The following is a 23,298-nucleotide window of genomic DNA, read 5'->3' on the forward strand; positions in this document are numbered from 1 at the left end:
GCAGTGTGGGTGGCTTTGTCTTCCCCAGCTGAGCCCAGCACCACATCGCAGCTGCAGAGGACCCAGGAACCGGGCCAAAACCTGGAGCCAAGAGCTGCCTGATGCACTCTTGGGGCTACCTCCAAGGGGACAGAGAAGGATAAGGGGGCTCCACTGTGGGGTGAATATTGTAGCCCTTGTTGAGTGAAGTGAAATGAGTTTGGGTGAACCAGAGTTTGCATGCCTTGGAAATCAAGAGGTTTGTTTCTGTAATGCTCGTCAGCCTCATCCGTTCCACCCTGCAGGGACAACCCTCACCACCACCTCCCCATGGCCAACCGCACTGGTGAAAGGGGCTGACACATTGCCCCGTAAGAGAAGGCAGGTAAGGGAAGAGTGAACATCGGCAGTGTTGAGCCACAGCCTTTGTGACAGCGACCAGAGGTTTGTGTCAGCGGGTGAGTTCCCCTCCCCGGAGAGCAGCGCTGTGGGTGGCAGCCTGTCCCGCTCGCAGCGGAGCGGGCGGCAGCACGGTGTCACAGGAGGGCTGCCTGCGCATTTTGCACAATCCTCCTGGAGCACTATCAGTTAGATAAGCTGTGTGCTGTATGGTCAGGTCAGGATAACCTGGGCTAAGTCAGCACAGGCTGCAATAGCACCAGATACTTCCAGTGAATATGGATAATTTAGTAGTTTTTCATACACAATAAGTATTTTGGCTTTAGCTACATTTTAATACTTTTAAGCACTTGTTTCAAAAGGAATTTTCAGTGCGTTCTGTTGGTGAAACAAGAACAAAAGCACTTGTGATGGTTTTGGCTCAGCAACAACAGATGGTGCCTTGTCCCCGACCCTCTCTCCCTCAAAGGGTTTGAGTGGTTGATAAAAAGTTGATAACTCAACAAAATTCACTATGCCTGTTAATAATTCTTCTATAAAAGCCACGCATTTTCCCTCACAGTCTTCAGTCACTATCAGCATGAAGGGACTCATCCTGGCCCTGGTGCTCACTCTCGTGGGTAAGTTGAAGCTTTACTAGCATTGCTGAGCCACGATGGCCACTGTGGGCCTGGAAAAACTGCATCTCCTCGGGGCCTTTCAGGAGTGTTTACAGCTTAATTTTTCAAAGTTTTTTTTATGACTTCAGTTGTAAACTCTTAGGTTTCTGTTCCTAAGCTTGGCAGCAGGGGAAAAAGCTGAGCAAGCAGCAGCTAGTGAGTGGGGCTGGCATGGGCTTGGTGTCTTGGGGGTGTGGGGTGCACCCTGGGAGCCCATGACTGGTTGTCTGCCAACCATTAGCATGCTAACTAAATGAATAATAAATGAAAGGATCCACAGAGAGATGAGTGGTTGCTTATGCATCCTTCTCTTTCCTCCCACACAGGGGCCCAGAAGCGGGACCTTGGTAAGTGTGCTCCCACCACCAGTGAGCAGCTCCCACACTGCCCTCCCTTATGGCTGTGCCCTGTGCTACTGCTTCCAGCTATTTTTCGGCAGTAGCAGCATCACCATTCTTTGCTGGGATGGTTCTTGTGAGCGACATCACAACAGTCATAGTGAAGGAGGTGTTTCTGTCACTTTTTTTTCTTTTTCCAATAGAACCTGTTTTTCATATTGGCAAGACCTACCTGTATGGTTACGAGGGGTTCATCCTGCATGGGCTGCCTGACAAAGATCTGCCAGCAGCAGGGGTGAGGCTGACCTGCACGCTGGAGATCAGCCATGTGTCTCACAGTGACCACCTTCTCCAGGTAAATCACCATGGGCATGGGAACCCACCTACTCACCTGCAGCTACAGACATTAGTTTCATCTACCCCTGGCTGGTAAAATAAAATGACAAAAAGTTGCAGAGCTCACATGAAAACTTAGGCCCCTTCTTGGTGCCAAGATGACTCCATAAGCCCACTGCCAGAGCAACTGTCTTTGCTCAGGCAGTGATGATTTCACCAGTGCGGGCAGAACTGCAGACATAGGCACTGAAGCTTACACCCCATAACCCCAAACCGTGGTGAGGGAGAGCCCAGGGCACTGGAGTGTTTGCAGCTGTAGCCAGACTGCACTGGGTTACTGGTAGTGACCTACAGAGAGCACCACAGGCTTCTTCACAGCCTGCACCTCTGCAAGAGGGAACCAGGGCTGCTCCAGCTCTGCTGCCATCAGTTCCTTGGCACCCTTGACTAAAGATGCCTTAGGCTGATTGCCCTGCAGAAATGTGGCAGGCAGCTGATTGAAAGAAATGGTCTTAAGATAGTTTTACTAAGGCAAAGCTAAGCTTGAGTATAAAAATGAGAGTTCAAGAACGAAATATAAAATTTTTTCAACCTGGTCCACAGCCCGAGAAAAGCTTTGTTCTGGAATTTACGTATCATATGAGATAGTCCCATCTCTCTCCATTATCTTCCTTTTGATCTTCTTCACAGAGGCATTCATTCAAATGTGGAGAATTCTAATGGCAATGCTTGTACTTAGCGTAATGATATCAGATCTGGAAGGGCTGTTACTCCTTAAAAAAAAAGGAAAGATCAAACCCAACAGCCTAAAATACTGCCACGGAACGAAAGACCACAGAAAAGGGATCTAGAAGACACCACATGGGGAGAAAGCTGTAAGAGGGCACTTGGTGTTCGTCCTAGGAGTTTACTTACTCTGTAATCTTGTGCATGTACTACTGAAGCAGCGTAAAGGAGGAGGACCTATTGTCAAACTTTACACACCTCTGCAATTGCAGGACCTGTGTGACCTCACTAGAGTTGCTTTAGCAATTGCAGGCAATAGTCTTCAGTAGGACTTAATATAAGGAGCCCAGTGACGAGTGCTGCTCCCCAGGGGTCAGTAGTGGCACTGGCACTGTTTAACATCTCTGTTAGCAACATGGGCTGTGGGATCAAGTGCACCAACAACACCAAGCTCTGCGGCATGGTTGACATGCTGGAGGGAAGGGAGGCCATCCAGAGGGACCCCTGAAAGGCTTGAAAAGTGGACCCATGTGAATCTCATGAAGTTCAACAAGGCCCAGTGCAAGGTCCTGCACCCAGGTCAGGGCAATCCCAAGCACAAATACAGGCTGGGTGATGAGTTGATTGAGAGTAACCCTGAGGAGAAGGACTTGGGGGTGTTGTTTAGTGACAAGCTCAACATGACCCACCAATGTCTGTTTGCAGCCCAAAAAGGCAACTGTATCCTGGGCTGCATCAACAGAAGTTTGACCATCAGATTGAGGGAGGTGATTCTCCCCCTTTGCTCTGGTGAGATCCCACCTAGAGTACTGTTTTCAGCTCAGGGGTCATCAACATAAGAAGGACATGGACTGGTTGGTCCTGACTGAGGCCCAGGAAGATGATCAGAGGGCTGAAGCACCTCTCCTGTGAAGACAGGCTGAGAGAGTTGGGGTTGTTCAGCCTGGAGGAGGCTCCAGGAAGACCTTATAGCAGCCTTCCAGTACTGAAAGGGGGTCTACAGGAAAGGTGGGCGTGGATTCGTTATTAGGGAATGTAGTGATAGGATAGGGGGTAGTGGCTTTAAAAGAAAGAAGAGTAGATTCAGATTAGATATTAGGAAGAAATTCCTTACTGTGAGACACTGGAACAAGTTGCCCAGAGAAGTTGTGGATGCTCCCCCCCCGAAGCGTTCAAGGCCAGGTTGGATGGGGCTTTGAGCAACCTGGTCTAGTGGAAGGTGTCCTTGCCTGTGGCAGGGAGCTTGAAACTAGATGACATTTAAGGTTGTTTCTCACCCAAACCATTCTGTGGCTCTATTGTTGCATTTTCTGAAATTAATAATGGAATACCAGACAAGCCACCCTTGCAGCATTGATTACAAATGCCTAAAATAAAAGAGCAACAAAGCCACACCATTTCCCTCTACACAGGAACTGGTACTTTTATGTACGAGGGTGGGAGGTGTGCATGTATGTGTATGCAACTACATATGTACGTGCATGCAGACTCATATTTCCCACTAGGTAGCAGTCAAGGACTTGTGTGGGAGCTTTACAGCTTGACAAACTCAAAAAGGTGTCAGCTGCATCCAAAGAAAGAGTCATCAGCTCCCTCTGGGCCATCTCCCATTCAAGGTCCTGAGGTCATCTCTGTTTTCCTATCAGCTGAGCCGAGGCTTTGGCACTCCGGGACATGCTGGACCTGGAGTAGCAGCCAAAATAGTCACCATGTGCTTAGCAGGCAGATTGTGCAAAGGCTTGGCTGTCTTGTAGGCTGAAGGGAATTCTCATTTGACATCTGGGGAAAACAGGTGAGTATCTTGTCCGTACAGATTGCTGGCAGACAGTGTTTCACTAATCTAGCAGCCTTCACCAGACTTGCTGAAATTTTGAATGCTGCTTGCACGATGTTGTGGGTTTGTTTTGTTTTGTTTCGTTTTTCATTTTCAGGGAAGCTTCCTAGGCCCAGCACAAGAGTTTGAGGAGGAAAACATTTCCTGTGGTGTTGGACCAGTGGCTTGTGTCCAGCAATGGACTGGAAGTGTCCAGCTTCCCTATTATTGCACTGTTTCAAACTGAATGAGCAGGATGAATGTTTTCCTAATTTTGTTCACAGATTCAGTCACCAAAGCTGGATGAATACAATGGCTTCTGGCCCACAGACCCTTTTGCTCCATCTTCGAAGCTCACAGAGACCATTGCTGCATGTTTCAGCCAAGCCTTTAAGTTTGAATACACTGAGGGAAGGATTGGAAGTATTTTTGCCCCTGAGGACTGTCCCATCCTATGCATTAACCTTGTGAGAGGCATTCTGAACATGATGCAGATAACCATCAAAAAGTCACAAAATGTGTATGAACTACAGGAGGTTTGTTTTTTCCATTCTGATTTTACTGCTGTTCTCATTTTACTGTTATATAGTAACTTGTCTTACATATCCTTCCCAAGCAATTTTCTTTGACCTGTTTAGTGCTATTTCAAGTGGAAAGTTCATTGCCTTTAATCCACACTTACAGGCTGGGATTGAAGGCATCTGCCAAACCAGATACGTTATCGAGGATGACAGCAAGAATAACCATGCCACCATTTCCAAAAGCAAGGACCTGACAGACTGCCAAGACAAAGTGGTGAAGAACATAGGCATGGCATACATCCGCCCCTGCCCCACCTGCAACCTGGTAGGAGCAGCACGGAGCCCTCGTGCCATGGACACCCCACAGCCAGACGCTCCCGCGTGGCGCCGGTGCTCGGAGGGGCTTTGGCCACTCTGGGCTCCGTTAGCTACCGCCCCTTCGTATTTGTGACTGGGTCTCTCTGCACTTCTAGAAAGCCAGAAACATTAAGGGCACAGTGCTGTCTACTTACAAGATGAAGTATGATGACAGCGGGACCTTGATGACGTCTGCTACATCCAAGCAGGTGTATGAGATCTCGCCCTTCAACGAACCCAGCGGGGAAGCAGTCACGGAGGCGAGGTAGGTGCCATGTGTGTCCTTTGTGTAGCTATGATTATTGGAGATAATGCCTAAGGAGATGCCTGAAATGTATTTACTGTTGCATTGTGAGTTAACAAGAAGCGTCTAGCCTGTGGGCTGTGAAGGGCCAATGCATTGTATGTCCCTCAGGATGCCCAGCCAGGTCCCGTGCCCTGCTGTTTGCAGGGTTTGCTGGGCCACCTGAAACATTTGTCCAGCTTCTCAGAGACTTTGGCAGACTCTGATAAAAACTCTTGCCGGTCCTATGACATTACCAGATAAGGCTGAGCAATGCACAAACTGAGCAGTGCACAATCAATTTGTGGTCAATGTAACAGTCCTGCTGGGCACGTCTCAGTCTGCCCCAACTGCTGCATGGGTCATACACTATAGCACAGTGTGGTCAAAGGCTACTGATGCATTTCTTTCTCTCCCTTGAAGACAAGAACTGTCTTTGGTCGGCATTAAAAGGACTCCCATCAGTGCTCCAAAAACTCAGCTGCAAAACCAGGGGAGTCTTCGTTATCATTTCTCAGGAGAGATACTCCGGATGCCAATTCCTCTAGTCAGGATTAAAAATGCACATTTACAGGTATTACAGTCTTACTTGTCATACTCTTTCATTATTTATAAGGTTAACAGACCATCACGTCATTATTTTAGCCATGGATCCTTTCAACTGTCTGTTTTTTCTCATAGTTAACAGAAACACTGAAGCAATTAGTTCAGAATGACAAGGAAGGAGCCACTAAAGAAGCTTCAGCCAAATTCTTACAAATGATCCAACTTTCTCGTGTAGTGACCCTTGATCAGATTGAGTCTTTGTGGGTGCAGTTTGCCAGCGACTTTACCTACAGGTACCTGTATTGCCTTCAACCAGGTTTTTGATCAAAGGCATACAGGGCAATGGGGATAAGGAATGTTGCTCTCCCTGGCAGGCACTGGTTCCTGAGTGCCATCTGTGCTGCTGGAGCTACTGACACATTCCGGTTCCTGAAGGAAAAAATTCATGATAAGAAGCTGAGTAACTGGGAAGCAGCTGCAACTCTCCCTCTCGCCTTCCATTTTGTTACACCCAACAAGGAAACCCTAGAAGTTGCCTCTGTGAGTACAGGTCATTCTTCCTTCTATTTCCCCCTCACTCCTTTTTAAAGGTGAATTCACATGATTATATGTGAAAGATGGAACATATTTCCTCCTAAATTTGTAAAATGCAAGGTATTAACAAAAATAAGGAATGCTTTAGAAAATGTTTTCAAACACGTCTCGTCGAAATTTTTTAATGGCTTTGGTATTTGATGTTAAAACCCACAAGTCCTAAGAAAGTTGCTATTGGTTTATTTTTGCCAAAATACTTTTTTTTTTTAAATATACAAACTCAAGAAAATAATACTGTGTAACCAAAATCTAAAGTACATACAGTATAATTGGAGCAAGTCTGTTCACTTTTATTGCGGCTGAATGAATAGCATTTAACTTCTGAAAACACTTGGGAAAAATCCAAACAAATTTGCCTTTTTATTTCTCAAATGTAATTTTCACTAAACACCAGGTCTAATTACTAGAAACATAAAAGAGTGACACTTCTTTCTTCTGCAGACTTTTCTGACCTGTCCCGAAATCCAGAAAGTACCAATGCATCGAATAATTGTTTACCTGGGATATGGTAGTATGGTAAATAAATACTGTGCTCAGACTTCACTTTGTCCAAATGAACTTCTTCAGGTAAGTGACTTTAATTTTTTATTCATAAGGGGTGAAGAAAATTTTTAAATGCCTCTAATCTAGCTCTCCCAACATTGGCAATTAAGCAACTCACTGTTTAAATGCCTCACTCTTACCTGTGATTGCCTGCAAACTGCAGACAGAATGAAACTCTGAGTGACGCCTTTGAAAAATCTGGTCTTAGTTCAGAATTTCAGGTGTAAGTGGTAAAAGTCCATGGGGATAATGGATCCTGTAAACAACCTGAAAATGAGTTTAGGCATGATAAATTTGTGATTAAAGCGAAGTAATTATGATTCCTCTCTCTACTTTTACATTAGGTAGAGTGGACTTTAAAAAAAAATCTATTTTAAAATTAGGGGGGATGCCCTTGGACTTGGAACAGACTCTGGTGCAGGCATCCACCTAGGATTCTCTTTTACACTCAGGCACAGTTCAAAATCAATTACAACACTGTGTATGGAGAAAAACAAGTGTGCTTGTATGTTCCACGTTTGGCATCCTGGTAATGATGGTGAGATTTTTCTGGGAGAAAAAAATGAACAGCTTTATTCTGGGTTTTGCACCAGTAGTTGTTTTGCTTCCTATGGCAGTGCATATTTTTACACATTACTACAAGTTTGTTACCTAATGAGATTAACACAGTCTGCTCTGTTTTCAGCCGCTCCATGACCTTGCCACTGAAGCCACCAGCAAAAGTGATACCAAAGGCATGGCCTTGGCACTGAAAGCCATTGGCAATGCAGGACAGCCCGCCAGTATCAAACGCATCCTGAAGTTTTTGCCAACATTTTCCGGGGCTGCAGCTTCATTACCAAACAGAATTCATACTGATGCTGTGTTGTCCTTGAGGAAAATTGCCAGAAAAAACCCTGCAAAAGTAAATTAAATTATTATTTAAACAAATGTCTTAGAGGGTATGATTCAGGTTGACTTAGGACTCAGGAATAATAAAGCCATCAGGTAGTGTTAGCAACCCTGGGCAGGTTTCTCAGTTACTGGTCTTCCTCTTGTCCACACTGCAAATTCCTGACATCACCTTGTGCTTGCTGATATGCTGAGAAAGAGGTTGCTTTAGTCACTGTAACACTGGGCTCATTACTGGTGGCTGTTTCTTCCAGTGCTGTTCACAGAGCACCCATCAATATCTTCATTTTCAGTGAAGTCTCATGCTCAAGTTCAGGATTTCGTTCTCAATTCACTGGAGATCACACATACACCATTTAGGAACCACTTCTCGTGGAGAGGTTGTGAGGTACTCACAAGTTGTGTCTTCTTCCTCTAGGTACGGGAGATCTCCCTCCAGGTCTTTATGGACAACACACTTGCTCCTAATGTCCGAATGGTGGCCTGTGTTGTACTCTTTGAGACTAAGCCTGCTCTTCCAACTGTAACAGCCATGGCCAGCTCGCTGCTGACAGAGCCCAGCTTACAAGTAGCCAGTTTCACATACTCACACATGAAGGCTTTGGCAGTGGGCAGGATTCCACAGCTCTATAAGCTGTAAGTAGAGGAAGGAGTATATTTTTCAGTAGGAAATGGTGATTTTTTTCTTGTGGCTTTGTAAGAATTTGGTCACAGTTGACTATCTTCATATGACTTTAAATCCTTATTACACAGATCTGCTGCTTGCAACATCGCTGTTAAACTACTGAGCCCCAGACTTGACAGGCTGAACTTTCGTTACAGCAAAGTCATTCATGTTGGCCATTATTCCTGTGAGTACCAGATGCCCTGCTCACTGCTTCAGCTAACATAGCCAAATGCCTTTATTGTGTTCCACAATTTTAATCCACAAGCCAGTCATGGGCTGTGAATTTAGTGTGCTCTTGAAATAGAAAAATCGCAAGAACCTCCTAACATGCAAAATCCCTTAGATGTTCTACTACCCTCTGGGTATCTAGTGGGGAAAGCCATGCCTCCACATGGATTGAAGCCTCCTCCTTCAGTTACTGTGGCTGTGTTGACTCTGCCTTAGAACAAAGTTCTCCTCTTGACGTTGCAGACTTGAGGTTCTGTGGGACTGGATCCTGGCAGGACCCCTTGTGATCTACTCCAGTATGTACCTGAGGTGGATTACATGCACCAGACACCTCGGAGACCCTAACCAAAATCTCTGCTGCTTTTTATTCCTGTGATAGCTGAATATCAAGCTGGTGCCATTTGGAGGGTTTATCTAATGAACAGTCCCAAAACCATGTTCCCATCTGATATAATCACAAAAATACGAGGATATTATGCAAACACTGCAATGGACATTGTTGAGGTAAGGATTTCATTAAAACAGCCAGCTAGATGCAAGCCAGCTACAGATAGTGTCATTTTATTAAGCCACTTGGACTCTGACTTAGTGCTTAACTCCATCTCTGGCTGTGAGGGTGGATGTGGAAGAGAAAATTTAGATAATGATTATGATTTTACTTAGGCTTCTTTGGGCTTCTTGACATATACACTCCTAAATGAACACATTCAGTATAGGCATAAAAATCTAGGAGAACAGAGGAAAGCTTACACATCAGAACATTCATCTGCCTGCCTAAAGTCACATGGTACCTAGGGTACTTTGCATAAGTACAGGGAAATAGTGTCTGAAATTAAATTTCAGCCAGCTGTGCAGCCAGGTAGCGTGAAGCACATGTAACAGCATGTGGCTGTCTACTCAGCTTCTTGGGTAAGTTTTGCAGCCTGGACAGAGCTTTGAGCTGCCCTAAAATTATCCCTGCTGTCTAACTGAAAGCTGGCTCAGCAAGTCCTCAGCATCTGCAGCCATAGGCCAGGTAGACCCAGTGTGTAAGTGCAGTGGCTTCATGAGGTGTGTACTTAGAGTGACTTCAGTGAGTACCTAACACTAGGTACGGTGGTTTTCCTGGGCTCTCGTGTGCTGTGATGCCTGACTCTGTTCCGCGCAGGTGGCCCTGCGGTCACAAAGCCTACTGGAGCTGATCAGGAAGCAGAGTATTCCCTTTGCTGAGTACGACACGCACAGGACGCTGAAGGCCCTGGGCCAAACGGTAATGTCTCCACATGCCCAGCTGAAGGCCCCAAGCCGAATGGTAACATCTCCATGTGCCCAGCTGAAGGCCCCGGGCCAAGCGGTAACATCTCCACACGCCCGGCTGGCCTCTCTGCCACACGCAGCTCCCCCCAGCACCGGGGCTGCATCACCCACACACCCACTGGGATGTCCCTTTGATGTTTCAGTGAGAAAGGAGTCAGTCATCCTCTTTGGTCATGGAAAGATGTACTTATGTTGTACTTGCGCTGTCAACAGATGCCACCTTTTCACTCAACATGTGTCAGCCCTTAATGTACGGTACGAAAGATGATGATAATGCTGACAGCCCAAACTAATGCGGTTTAAAGCATACGTTAAAACATAGTAAGTGGTTGCTCTTTTAAAATTATTACTGAATAAAGTTTTTGTTCATGAGTCCTGAGGCGTCATCCACTACTTACAGCAGCAGAAATTAGCAGGTCCTTACCTCACCTTTGCACGAGGAAACTCCCACTGAAGTCAGTTATGCAACATAAGAAAGGCCATATTGGTTCAGACCTGTAAGATGTCTATCAGTTTTTTGGCTGAGAAACCACATTTAGCATCCTTCAGATGGGATCTGCTCTTTGCTGACACATTAATATATTTTAAGTTACATTATCTGCTTCTTCCCTTTCTCACCATTTCTCCTTAACACCACAGCTTCTGGGATGGAAAGAACTGCCTCCTGAAGACCCTCTGGTGTCCACTGATGTCAGAATTTTGGGCCAAGAAATTGCCTTTTTTGACTTTGATAAAGATGCCATTCAGCAGACCATGACGGTACTGACAAGTCTTCTTCGTTGGTGATGCTGAATAGTTTCCTTTCCCTGTCTCCCCTTACCTACTTACCTAACCTACTTAACTTCTTCAGGGCCTAACTGGATCACCAAACTGGCAACCAGTGGTGAAAAAAGTAGTGGAAGAAGCCCAGCGAGGCACTTCAGGCCAATGGAGGCTGCCGGCCATGGTGGGCGAGCTGCGGCACATTGTCCCCACAGTGGTGGGTGTGCCACTGGAGCTCGGTCTGTGCAGCACTACGCTGGCCCAGGCTGCAGCCAACGGTGAGCTTGGGGTGCCAAACCCAGCAGTTTCCCCACAATAATTGTGGGGCCAATCCCTCTGCTGAAATTACATTCCTCTATAATCTTGAAAAATGCTCTTGTAATGTGGAAACATTAGTGTTCAGCTAACTCCAAAGGGGTTGAGAAGTAATTACTATGTTTCACCTAGGACATATTTGCATTATTCTGGTTTGGAATAGCAAACTTTAAATAATCACGTATTTTAAAATGTAAAAGCTCTGCCCAGGTGTTAACTGCTATGCGTATTGAAAACACTGTATCCCCAGCATTCATTGTTTCTCTGTTCATATGATTCCTTTCCCTCTTTTGCAGTGGGTATACAGATAATACCACCATTATCTGAAAATTTCAGGCCTTCACAGCTGTTGGAAACCAACGTGGATATTCATGCTGACATCAAGCCAAAGTAAAAACAACATACGTTTCCATGCATACACATAGAAGCATTTATGTTTATATTTGAAATAGATACGTGCTCACATGTTGCTATCTAGGGGTCTTACTTGTCCCAGATTTGGGGTGGTTGTACTAGGCCAGAGCACTGAAGTTGTGAGAAAGCAACCCAATTACCTGATGCTTTACAACCCTGCAGATGCTGTCCTGCCTTTGCTAAAAATGCTCACATTGGTACCTGCTCAGTGACTACAGATACTAAGCCATGAGGGTGCACTTGCTTATGTATGAGCAGGTTTTCACAAGTTCAGTATAGAATCGCATCACGGCCTGGCACAAGCTGGGGGCTTTCAGGGGGAAAAGGGGAATCTTTCTGGATTCGTACAACCAAAAGCAACAGTACTAATAATGATAATAGTAACAATGCTGGTAATAATAATAGTGATAATGCTAGTAGTAATATAAAACTAGGTGTAACTGGAAGCTAGAAGATTCTAGTGTTAGCTTGTCCTCAAGCAAGGTGTCAGTGACAAAGCAGTGAGAGGTTCTGCATTAGTGTTGTTCATTAGATAAATCCCTTCACTTTTTCCAGTGCTACCTCAGCCTGTTTTTATCCTGTTAGGATACATCTCTTCAGCCAACACAACAAACAGAACAGTGTGATAATGTAACTTTGCATTTCAAAGTTAAATATGTGCATATTGATCTGTAATGATGCTTGTTTTTATTTCCACTCTTTCAGGGCTTATTTTCATATGATTGCAATGATGGGGATCAATACACAGTATTTCCAGAGCGGCCTTGAATTTCATGCAGAGTTCAGTGCCAACACTACAATGAAATTTGATGCCAGGATAAATATGAAAGAGAAAAATTTGAAGATTGAAACGCCTCCCTGCCACCAGGAGGTTGAGCTTGCAGCTGTGAGGTACAGAAGAGCTTGTTGCATTTTGCTTGTTATGTGTTGCTGATTGCGAGCCCCCTGTTATAAAATGAAAGTAGAACTCCTTGTTAGGCTCTGCCATACCTTGGCAGCTGCAAAAAGCTCAGTATTATCTTTTTTGCACCAGCAAAGATAGGTAAGCAAAATCAGAAGATGTAACTTTTGTGTTATTTATCACCTCCACAGGAGTGAAGTTTATGTTATTTCAAGGAACATGGAAGAAGTAGATTCTGAAAAGAAAACCAGGCTTCTCCCCAAAGGAGAAGTACCAATTGTCTCTGACCAGCCATCAGAAAGTTCTTCCAGACCTGGCAGCTGGAAGGTAGGGAGGCCTCTCCCCATCTGTGTTGCAGACAGGTAGAGAACAGACAGCTCCTCAGAGGGGCTGAGCACCCCCAGCACAGCAGCTGGCTAACCAGATCACAAACACAGAAAATGAGATGCAGCAGGTGCCTGACATATCCCAAACCAAGCCTGACATAAATCCCAATGGGTTCAAGCCATGTTTATTCAGTCTGCTCCCTCTCAACATCTCATGCAAGTAGGGTTGCTTTTGACAAGATCTTCCTTCTTGCATATCTTTTGTACAATATCCCTTTTTTTTTTTTTATCTCAAGCTAGAGCAATGTGGAAAAGATCTCTCTTGGGCAGGATATACAGTTTTCTTCCCAAATCCTGAAGTAATCTGCAGTGGGTTGCAGAAGCCCATTCTCTTCAGCTTCTGAGGCTGACGTGGGAAGGCTAGGTTGACTTGCAACAGGAGGGTTAGTAGCCCAAAACCAATGCAGAGAAAAAGCTCCTCCAAGAACCGTGCAGGTTCTCACTGGGAAGTGTGCTCGTGAAACACTGCCTGGGAAAGGCTTGACAGGAGAGTTGTGCTCTTCCACAGAGCACTTTGGAGGCCACCTCACTGCTTGCATCTCTGATTTTAAGTAGTACATGCCTTACTCAGGCAGGACCATCATCATTCTATTAACAGGAAGAAAGATTTTAGGATTTGTCACAATTTTCTTTTTAGTGGAATTTACCTTTATTTGCCATACTTTTCTTTAAAGCAGCAAAGCGATATTCCTAGTGTGATATCCAAAGGATACCAGCAAGGCTCAGAAGAGGCACATCACTGCAGTGTACGAGGAAGATCTTACACACGCACCTTCTGTAAAAAGCTTGAGAGTTTTGGATGTTCTGCTTGTCTCAGCCTAAAGTCACAAACTTCTGCTTTCTTAAGGAATACCTTTCTGCACAAATTAGTTGGAGAACTTGAAGGCAAAATAGTTTTGAAGCCAGGTACAGTCATGCCAACAAGCTTTTCTGTCGATCTCTGTGAATGCCACTCAAGCAGCACAACCCTGGAAAGTAAGTATCTCGACTTCAGTTCATACAGATGCCGATATTGACAAAATCGAGCTGGAGATTCAGACAGGATCCAAAGCAGCTTCCAAAATAATTGATGTGGAAAGCTCACGGTCTAAGGAAGAGGAAGAGATATCTCCATACAAGGATATTCAAGCTAAACTGAAAAAGATTTTAGGCATTGAAAAGGTGTTTCAGGTAAGAGACTTGGAGCATTGGAGACGGAAATATTTTCCTATAAATGAAAGGGTTTCCAATGTGGAAAACTGGCATGGGAAAGCACAGATTTTGGCTGGGATGAATGGGCCTAAGTGAGTTGCAGTGTGTGGGTCCATGACCTTGTATTTCCTTGCAAGCCTGTGGTGAGCAGCTTGTCTGACACCCAGAGAAATGCTACAGCACAAGTTATAAATTCATAATGCTTTGTGAACTGTTTTTGGAGGTCGCAAATAAAACCCAGCACCGCAGGAGACGGGTTCACCGCACAGAAAAGTCTTCGGTTACAGGCCTCTGGGCAGAGCCCAGGGCAGCCCACCTCTCCAGCTCAGCCTCGTCTGATGGCAGAGAGCCTGGAAACGAACACAGGAGAGATGCAACAAGGCAATCTGGGAAGAAGCATGGCAGCAGGAAGAGCAGGAGAAGCAGCAGCAGCAGCAGCAGCTCTGCTAGCAGTAAAATCTGCAGCAGCAGTGGAGAAGATCACTCAGGGGACAGGCACTGCAGAGCAGACAGTGAATATTTCACCCAGCAGGTAATTCACCTAGGTTGGATGGACATTTTTATATTTCTTGTAGCAAATGTTTTTGTACATTGGGAAATTGAACCCACAGAACATGGACCAAAGAAAGAGAAAACAGACTGTTGAGGGTGGCTGTTTGCTGCAGGATAGGCAAGGTAACCACCTAGAAAAGCTTTCTTCCCTTTTTAACCTCTGGTTCTCTGAAACATTTCAGTTCAGAAGTTTCAAATTTCAGAAGATTCCAGTTCAAGATGTCTTAAAAATTAATTTTATTTTGCCTTTTGTCCATTCTCAATACTGAACTTTAAATGCATTTATCAAAATTTGTCTTCTCTCAGATTTTCTTACATGTTATTTCCACAGGCAAACCTACCTGTTTACCAGTTTTGGTTCAAGCCAGCAGATGAACAGGTACCTCTACTGCTTATACTGTCAGCAGGGTCTACAACTGCTCTCACTAGAGCTTAGTTCTCTGAGAATAAAAATATGAGAAATTAATACTGCAACAACTTCCATGGTAAACAACTTGACCAAGATGATTCTCTTTTTTATCAGGACCCTGGAAGGGAAGTGCTAAACAGCAGCATCAGTTCCTCCTCTTCTTCAGCTACTGATGAAGGCATCTCTAGAGCCATGTCTCAGGTGAGTATCTTAACTTACAATAAAAACATTTACTTTGGATTTCCAGTTATTGTGTGTTTATAACAGAACAGGAAAAATATGGTGAATTAACATATTAAATTATATATAGAAAGACAAATAATTGTTTCCTGTCTTAGAAAGGTGAATACATTGGTTAGCCATTTAATGTTTTTTAATATTCACTCAATATACTACCTTTTTAAAAGAAACTGGAACACAAATTATCATGGTTTTAAACAGGTGGCTAAAAAAATTTTATTTAAAAGACTATTAGCTAAAGTGCAGGTTGGCAAGAGAGCAGTGCTGAGCTGGTTAATATTGGTTCTTTATATAGTAGGGTCCTACTCCATACTTCCTCTTGTTACACTGAAATTACTTTACAGAAAGATTCCCAACACTAGTGTTTTACTTACATAAGTCACAGCAGCTCCGCCTCGAAAGACTGTGATGGAACTACACACAAACTGAACAGACTGCACAATGATCTGTGAGGTGTCCTGCACTTCTTGAGCGAAGCTTTTCCTTTACAAATACTTTTTATCTGTAGTTTTACTATAGTAACTTTAATGCTTTATGTCTTTGGTCTCTATTTCCTCTCTACTGACTTAAGCCTAAATTCCTGGGAGACAGCAAGGCACCAGCGCTGGCTGCAATCCTCCGTGCCGTCCACAGGGCCCAGCAGCCGACGGGATTCCAACTGGTACTGTACACTGACACCCAACCCAACAGGTCCAGGGTACAGGTGTTTGTCACAAGCATCACAGGACCAAGTAGATGGAAACTCTGGGCTGATGCTTCAGTCATAAATTCCCATAAAATATTGGTAAGTTTAAATAATGATCAGCTCAAATGTAAATGGAATATAATGATGTTACTAAGTGTTATTAAAAAAAAATAAAAATATACATATATATTCCCCTCTACTAGGGTTCTCTTAAATGGGGTAAAGATTGCCAGGACTACCAGATTGCTGCTCAGATTGCAACAGGGCAATTTGCTGCTTATCCAGCTATGCAGATGAAGCTGGAGTGGCCAAAAGTACCTTCAATAATTCGAACAACAGCAAGATGGTGAGATTCTACTTCAGTTTTTGAAAAATGCACCTGTGTCAATGCTCCAGATAATTACTAATTCAGTTCTGCAATTTCTGACCTGGAAAAATTTCACTTAGTCAGTATGATACTATAAAATCGGATCACATGCGTCTGCTTTTCTCTGTGTATTCATTTCCTCAAAGCATAGTACATTTCAGTTTGTAGGAAATCAGCTTGAAACAAAGAGGATGATGAGATTCACCTAATCTTTCATAGACCTTTAATTTAAAGTGCCTGAATTAAGAAGTTTGTCTCCTAGTGCTCCCTAATTGATGGAGGGTCAGAGCAGAAACCTAACCTTGGTTCTCTGAAGGAGTCCGTCTCTTACTGACTGTCCGGAGACAGTAATTTCCTAAAGAAATACCTTCCCTCTGGCTTGTGAAGAAGGTGATACAAATACTTCCCATAAGGCTTACTGCACACTAAATAGCCAATGTTGTGTGACACTTCGTATAAGAAAACTGTAACTGCTGGATTAGGTTCACCTATGGGTCTATCCATACACATGAAGTATCTGTTGTATTCATTCAGTCGTTGTATGAATGATTTTGCCTACAATAACACATAGATCCATATCAAAGCCTCATTTTTTTCATAGTGCTACTGAAAGAAAGACACATAGAACAACCCAGTTATTTGAATTATTTCACATTAAAGGCATACAGGTGATTTGGCTAATGAATATCTAATGAAGAGGATAATTTTTTATATTAGATTGAATTACCTGAAGTGCTGTCATCTGCCCTTATTAGAGGGGATGGAATCATCCAATTAGCTATCCTGGAGCAAAGCCACAGAACTCAGCTTTTTTCTGCTCTGACTCTATGCTTTCTTTAAAGGAATATTTTCTGTATTTCTCTATTTTAGTTCTAAGCCTGTAAGGGAACCTGTCATAGAGATCTCTCTGTCAACTCATCGGCAATTAGTGGGTAAAGGATCCTTGCTAAAAGTTACCACTGCAGGAATGACACATTAATATAAGATCATTTATTTTTTAGCATGTTCATATTTTAGTTTTATGTAATGGATGCCTATTTTTAACTCTGTATGTTTGTAAAACATATTGGCTATGCTTTTCTTCTTCAATTTGCTATTCATATCAATTTGCTATTCAGTCTCTCAAACTGTTTTGCCCATAAACAGCTAAAATCTGCCTGCCCCTTCTCCCATACACGACACCATGTATTACCAAACCCTGACACCAAACATGTCTAACATAGGATGTGTGCTGCTTTATGGGAGTATTTTAGTCTGAACAGATAACAATTTTTTATCAGAGACAGATCCTTTTAATCACTCAATTCCTTTTCCAGGTTCTACTCATTTCTTCCAGGAGCTGCTTATGTGCTTGGGTTTTCCCAGAGGCAGCAGCGTGGTCCCTCTCACCAGGCAACCTTGGTTATGGCTCTGACCTCTCCAAGAACCTGTAATGTGGTCCTCAAGCTACCTGAGGTAACTTTTTCCACTACCTTTTATCCTGGGGCATTCAATACCTATGAAATCAAAGGTTAATAGCTTTTTTAACCACTGATTTATTTTTTTTTTTAAGTTTATTAAATGATAAAGAAGCTCCCATCACCAGGATGTTATATTCACACAGTTGATTCCATTATGAAAACATCTTCCAGCACATTTCTTTTTCTCATGTAGCATGCCAACAGGTGAAATAAGAAACAGGTTACAAAGCAAACATCATGACTGATAGCACATATTAACAATAAGTTATTAAAAGTATTATTTCATGCTACTAACACAGGACTTGATTTCTTTTAAACTCTGACCTACATCTAGATTCTGATATAGATACCAGTCAGTACAGTCCCCTTTGAACATTATAGGAAAATGCTATCTCATCTCTGCTCTGTATTTTGCATTTACATTCATGTTTGGTTTTGGCTGTTTTTCAGCTCACAATTTATGACAGAGCCATCAGGCTTCCTCTGCCATTCCCTTCAGGTCCAGGTACATCGACTCCAACACTACCATCCCCTGACTGGAGTGCCTTTTCCCAAGCAGCACTTTCAGTCATTGAAAACCTTAAAGGTCAGCAATTTATTTTACATCCACTTAAAAAATCAGTTGGACTTCAGAGAGAAATAAACTAATCCATATGAAAATCTGTGATGTTGTGAAGATGTAAAGAAAAGAACATATATTAGTAAGATTGAATATTCAGTTCCATGACAAATAGTGATTCCAAATGCACCCATTCCCAAATTGATCCATTTCAGCTTCACTGCTGAGCTTGCTTGTGAAGAACAAAAGCATGGCAAAATTTATGAGAGGGACACCTAAGTGACCTCAGATTTGGGGTGCTCTGCTTGATTAGTGCTGTTATGTAGATGCTAAAACAGCTTCAGAAATATACCCATTAATTTCACCTGCTGCACTTGATTTTCAGTGGATTATTGTTTTATTAATGCTGTATTAAGAGCTGATGACATTATATTTACTTAGGGTGAGTTTTAAATGGAAATCTTTATGTAATCCTGGGAGAAGGAGTCACATTTTGCTTGAAATCAGTGGGCTAATATCATACCTATGCACATTTCTTTGCTAAACAACAAAACTAGCCTATATTAATTAAAACTGCTTTAAAATTATTTCTAATTAGAGCTCACAGGATTTCCAACAAAATATCATTACAGTAAAAAAAGGGAGAAGTTTACTCTAGTGTGGCTTTTTTTGCTTACTCCTAACTATTTCTGTTCATGGTTATGGCTCAATAAAGTTAGCAGCACTTTAGTGAATTTTCCTCTAGTGTTAATGATATCTGAATTTTTAACAAGGTTTGAGAAATTATTTTGACTACAACTAACTTACAAAAGCCAAAAGGCCACAAACAGAGAGTTGCACCGGCACCAGCTGTGAGCAGAATTTCTCTCACAGTGACTGAATCATGAATGGGTTACTCTGCTGCCTGGGGACTGGCAAAATTTTGTTTTCATGTAGCTACAAATCCAATATTTCACCTGAAAGAATCATTTTGCTTTTACATGGGAATAGGTAAAAGCAGAAAATGGTCTTTTTTTAAAAAAAAAAGAAAATGCAAATCTAAAATAGAATAACTTTCTTACATAAAGTATAAAAGTCTTGCTTTTGACTGTTGGGTTTTTTTCAGCTTATTGTTCAGTTTTTCAAAACACCATCACAACCTTCAATGGAGTTCAATTTAACTATTCAATGCCTGCAAACTGCTACCATGTCTTGGTGCAGGACTGTAGCTCAGAACTGAAATTCCTGGTGATGATGAAAAGACTTGAAGAGTCTGCAGACTTGATAGCAATAAACGTCAGACTCGCCAGCCAGTAAGTAACTTAATGACAAATAGATGTCAAGCTGAGTGTGCCATTAACATGAAGACCAGATTGTTAGTGCAGACTGGTGTTAGCATAAGACTCATGTAGAAATTACTGATGTCAATGGAAAGATTTCTAGGAGTGTCACTGGAATTTGGGACTTAGTCTTTCAAAAGTGCTTCTGAAGCATATGTGAGGTTCAGAGTAACCTAAAATTTTTATTTCCCAAAATTCTTCATTAATTTGTTAGCATTTAACCATCTCATTTCAGTTCTTAGTAATTTGGTAGACATATAAACTATAAATCCAAAAGGGATTCCTGTAATCATTTAGTCTAACCTCCTACACTAAGATAATAGTTAGAACTAATTAGGAACCACAGCAGAGATGTTGAGAAGTGGACATAGCTAAAAAGGGAATTACTTATCCCAGATTAGAGACACTCTTTTAGGTCACCCCTTAGTTGGTGCATAATGTTCTAATCTATTTGAAATTAACTTAAGACACACCATTTCATCTTGGAGCAATCACCTCTGCCATCATATGTTCTTTTTTAAAAGTATAGTCTGATACTCTAAATTGTGTGGGATTATGCATACCAAAATCATTGTAGGAAGTATTCTTCAAAGCCCATAAATAAGCTTTGATCTGTAAGGTTTCATTACAATTAATTATTTAGTTCTGAAAGTTGTGTGCTTTTGCTGTGCCACAGTGTTAGAGAAACAGAGAGAAACTGGTATTCCCTGCAACTGCTTTGTGAAGAAGAGAAGGATGCTCATTTCATAGACTGTATCTCATGTGATAAAGATATTTCTCATCACTGTGTCATTCCTGATCGTTTCATACAGCTCTACAGATGTGCTTCTGATGTGCCTAGAGCTTTGTATTTCTTCATGAGAGCAAACACGGCTCTGAAGAAAATACTACAATCCCTGGACTTTAAGAGAACTGCTGTAGGGAATGCAATCCTCCTTTGAAATGTAAAGTGCCTTCAACTTACTCAAACGCAATAGCAGTCATATTGTTCCTCAGCAAGGGTCCCTGGAGCCTGGTGTCTTCCTGCCTGGACCGTGTCCACAGGCAGACACACAGAGATGAGTAAAGCCAGAGGAAGGTGTATGGTGAGCACTCCTCCTAGCACACTCTCCCGGGCTCCTTCCCAAAGGGTAGCAGGCAGTTCCTGCCAGAATGATACGAGCATCCTGCAGTGTTGGTTCTAGCAGGACTGGACATTGTGAGCTGAGCAGGGCAAAGGAGAATCATTTGCTTATACTCGTTTCCTTTATTTAAAGTGAGGTTGACATGTATGTTTCCAATGGACTCATCCAGTTGAAGATTAATGGTGTTCAAGCTCCAACAGATATTCTATACACATCTAATTCTGGTAAGACACTCATCTTTAGATTTCATTTAATGTCTTCTGATCTTTTGAAGAAGGAGAGGATGTGATCCTGCAAGCGCCTCTCAAGACAAAAATCGCTCTAATTTGAGAAACAATTTGATCACTTTAAAGTGATCAAGAAAGATGACCAAAGAAAAAGATGCTTATCCTGTGTATCTTTGCCCAAATCACATAATGCAAGGCTGTGGTACCTTGCGCTGATGACAGAGACCCACAGAACAAACATCTAGATGTCCCCTGGCCACCTTTGACAAAAGGCTATGGCTTGTCCAGGGCAGGGAGCAGTGCGGTCTTTCTCGCTTTCCCCATCTCTCTCAAGGCATATCAGAGCCTGCCTTATGTCCCCAGAAATTTAACAAATGGTTCAGGTTGGACCCTAAACCCATAAAACTTCCTTTTACATGGAACCCCTTTTTGCGGTGTTGTTGCAGACGCAAGCATGCTGATCAGCAGTGAGAAGGAAGGCCTGTCACTGAAAGCCCCAGATTATGGCATTGAGAAACTATATTATGATGGGCGTAGACTTGAGGTATTTTTTAAAATAATTTTCAGTGGTTTTATATTTAGAAGAAGAACGTTTAAGTGCACGTTTTCTCTATTTCCACAAAGATTCGCATTGCTTTCTGGATGGCTGGAAAAACATGTGGTATTTGTGGAAAATATGATGCTGAGAAAGAAAGGGAATATCAAATGCCCAGTGGATATTTAGCTAAAGATGCTGTGAGTTTTGGTCAGTCCTGGATTATCTCGGAAGACCCCTGCACTGGAGGTACTAAGATTCTAAAATATATTAATGTCATTGCCTTTGGCTAATTAATTAGTCACATGAATAGATGCTTTATATTAACTGTAGCATTACCATCTTTTTTCACTATTTTTTCTGATTAGTGGCCACAGACAAAAAAAAAAAAAAAAAAAAAAGACATGTTTTTCCTGAGTTGGGTAGCTCTGCAAGTTCTAATTTTGTTGCATTTTTATAATCTTATGCATTATGTAGTTATCTGAGGTTTGCATGTTCCACATAAAATTATAAACTTAAAACTCCCTAGGATGGTAAGTTAGTATGAAAAGTAGGTAGTCTGACTGTTGACAGAAGACATTTTATGTTATACTTAATAGTTTCATTGCACCACAGAGACTAAGGTACTCAGCCATGGCAAGGCCGGTGTGGTGCTAAGCATAGTGTAGATGTGGATATGTGGACGTATAGGGGCCACTACTGCCCCACAATGAAATGCTGTCATAGTTTAGATGAAGTTGAGTGTCATTTGACCAAGGTTTTCACATGTATCTTTTTGGATTTGGACATCTATGTCCTACCTAGATCCTAGTTGTCATGCCTCTGGCCTTGGGACTGTGTCCCATGTGCCTGTTTTCTCACAGCCCAAGCCACTAAGAAAATTGGCTCACTTCAGTCAGGTAAGTTTCAAGTAGCTTCAGTCACTTGGTTCATCTAATTGTCTTAGTTGTTGCTAGCTCTAAAAACTAAGTCAAAAAAGTTAGTTCTATAAATTCTGTATGTGCTTTAAAAGAATTCATGTTTTATAGCTTGTAAACTGCACCGCAAATTTGTCAAAATTGAGAAGACGTTTGGCTTTGAGAAGGTGGCAGCAAAATGCTTCTCCGTGGAGCCAGTTCTACACTGTGTAGAAGGCTGTTCAGCAGCCAGGACTGTTCCCGTCTCCGTGGGCTTCCACTGCGTGCCAGATGGTGAGTCTGCAGAACAGTACCCGGGCTCAACGCAACCGGTGTGTCCGGCGGTGCCGCTGTGAAGACCCGTGAGGCTGCCGGTACTACCGAGTACCAGGAGTATCTTGATACATAGAAAAAACCGCTCACATGAACTCTTTTCTCATTTACAGACTCTGCTCTCAACTTGGAGCGACAGATGGGGCTAGACCAGAAATCCGAGGACGTCGTGAGCACGGTTCCTGCTCACACGGCGTGTTCCTGTCCCCAGCAGCCGTGCCCGGCGTGACGCCTCGCCCCTGGGTGTCACAGTCCGCCGGGCCGCGCTGTCAGCCCGCGGGCGCTGCCGGCCTGGACACGGAGTGGACGTCCTTGTCCCTTCAGGAGATGCCTTTCTCTACACATCTTTAAGATAATTCGGGACACCCTTCGCCGCGCTTGATCGTTCAATAAATCGTTTCTCTTTAAAAGCGGTCGGTAAAGATCATTCCTGCCCGGCGCAGCGGC

At 43.0% G+C, this 23,298-nt stretch overlaps 1 protein-coding gene across 1 annotated transcript; it reads left to right on the plus strand.

The window, feature by feature from the left end:
* Nucleotides 1–1,335: 1,335 nt before the first annotated feature.
* On the plus strand, nt 1,336–23,080 carry LOC103775493 (vitellogenin-2-like). The gene is made up of 34 exons (XM_008942952.1): nt 1,336–1,384; nt 1,579–1,730; nt 4,535–4,786; nt 4,935–5,096; nt 5,245–5,393; nt 5,835–5,985; nt 6,093–6,250; nt 6,332–6,497; nt 6,993–7,118; nt 7,780–7,998; nt 8,404–8,621; nt 8,739–8,836; nt 9,260–9,384; nt 10,028–10,129; nt 10,816–10,935; nt 11,027–11,216; nt 11,550–11,643; nt 12,373–12,558; nt 12,760–12,895; nt 13,632–13,860; nt 13,949–14,124; nt 14,369–14,677; nt 15,029–15,076; nt 15,221–15,307; nt 15,918–16,130; nt 16,235–16,377; nt 17,715–17,853; nt 18,309–18,444; nt 19,523–19,709; nt 20,993–21,084; nt 21,534–21,631; nt 21,712–21,871; nt 22,651–22,812; nt 22,965–23,080. Exons 1-34 carry the CDS (start codon nt 1,336–1,338, stop codon nt 23,078–23,080), a joined length of 5,148 nt encoding a protein of 1,715 aa, XP_008941200.1.
* The last annotated feature ends 218 nt before the right edge of the window (nt 23,081–23,298 follow it).

This window comes from Merops nubicus, unplaced genomic scaffold (genome assembly GCF_000691845.1).
Source record: "Merops nubicus isolate BGI_N331 unplaced genomic scaffold, ASM69184v1 scaffold7446, whole genome shotgun sequence".
Classification (NCBI taxonomy): Eukaryota; Metazoa; Chordata; class Aves; order Coraciiformes; family Meropidae; genus Merops; species Merops nubicus.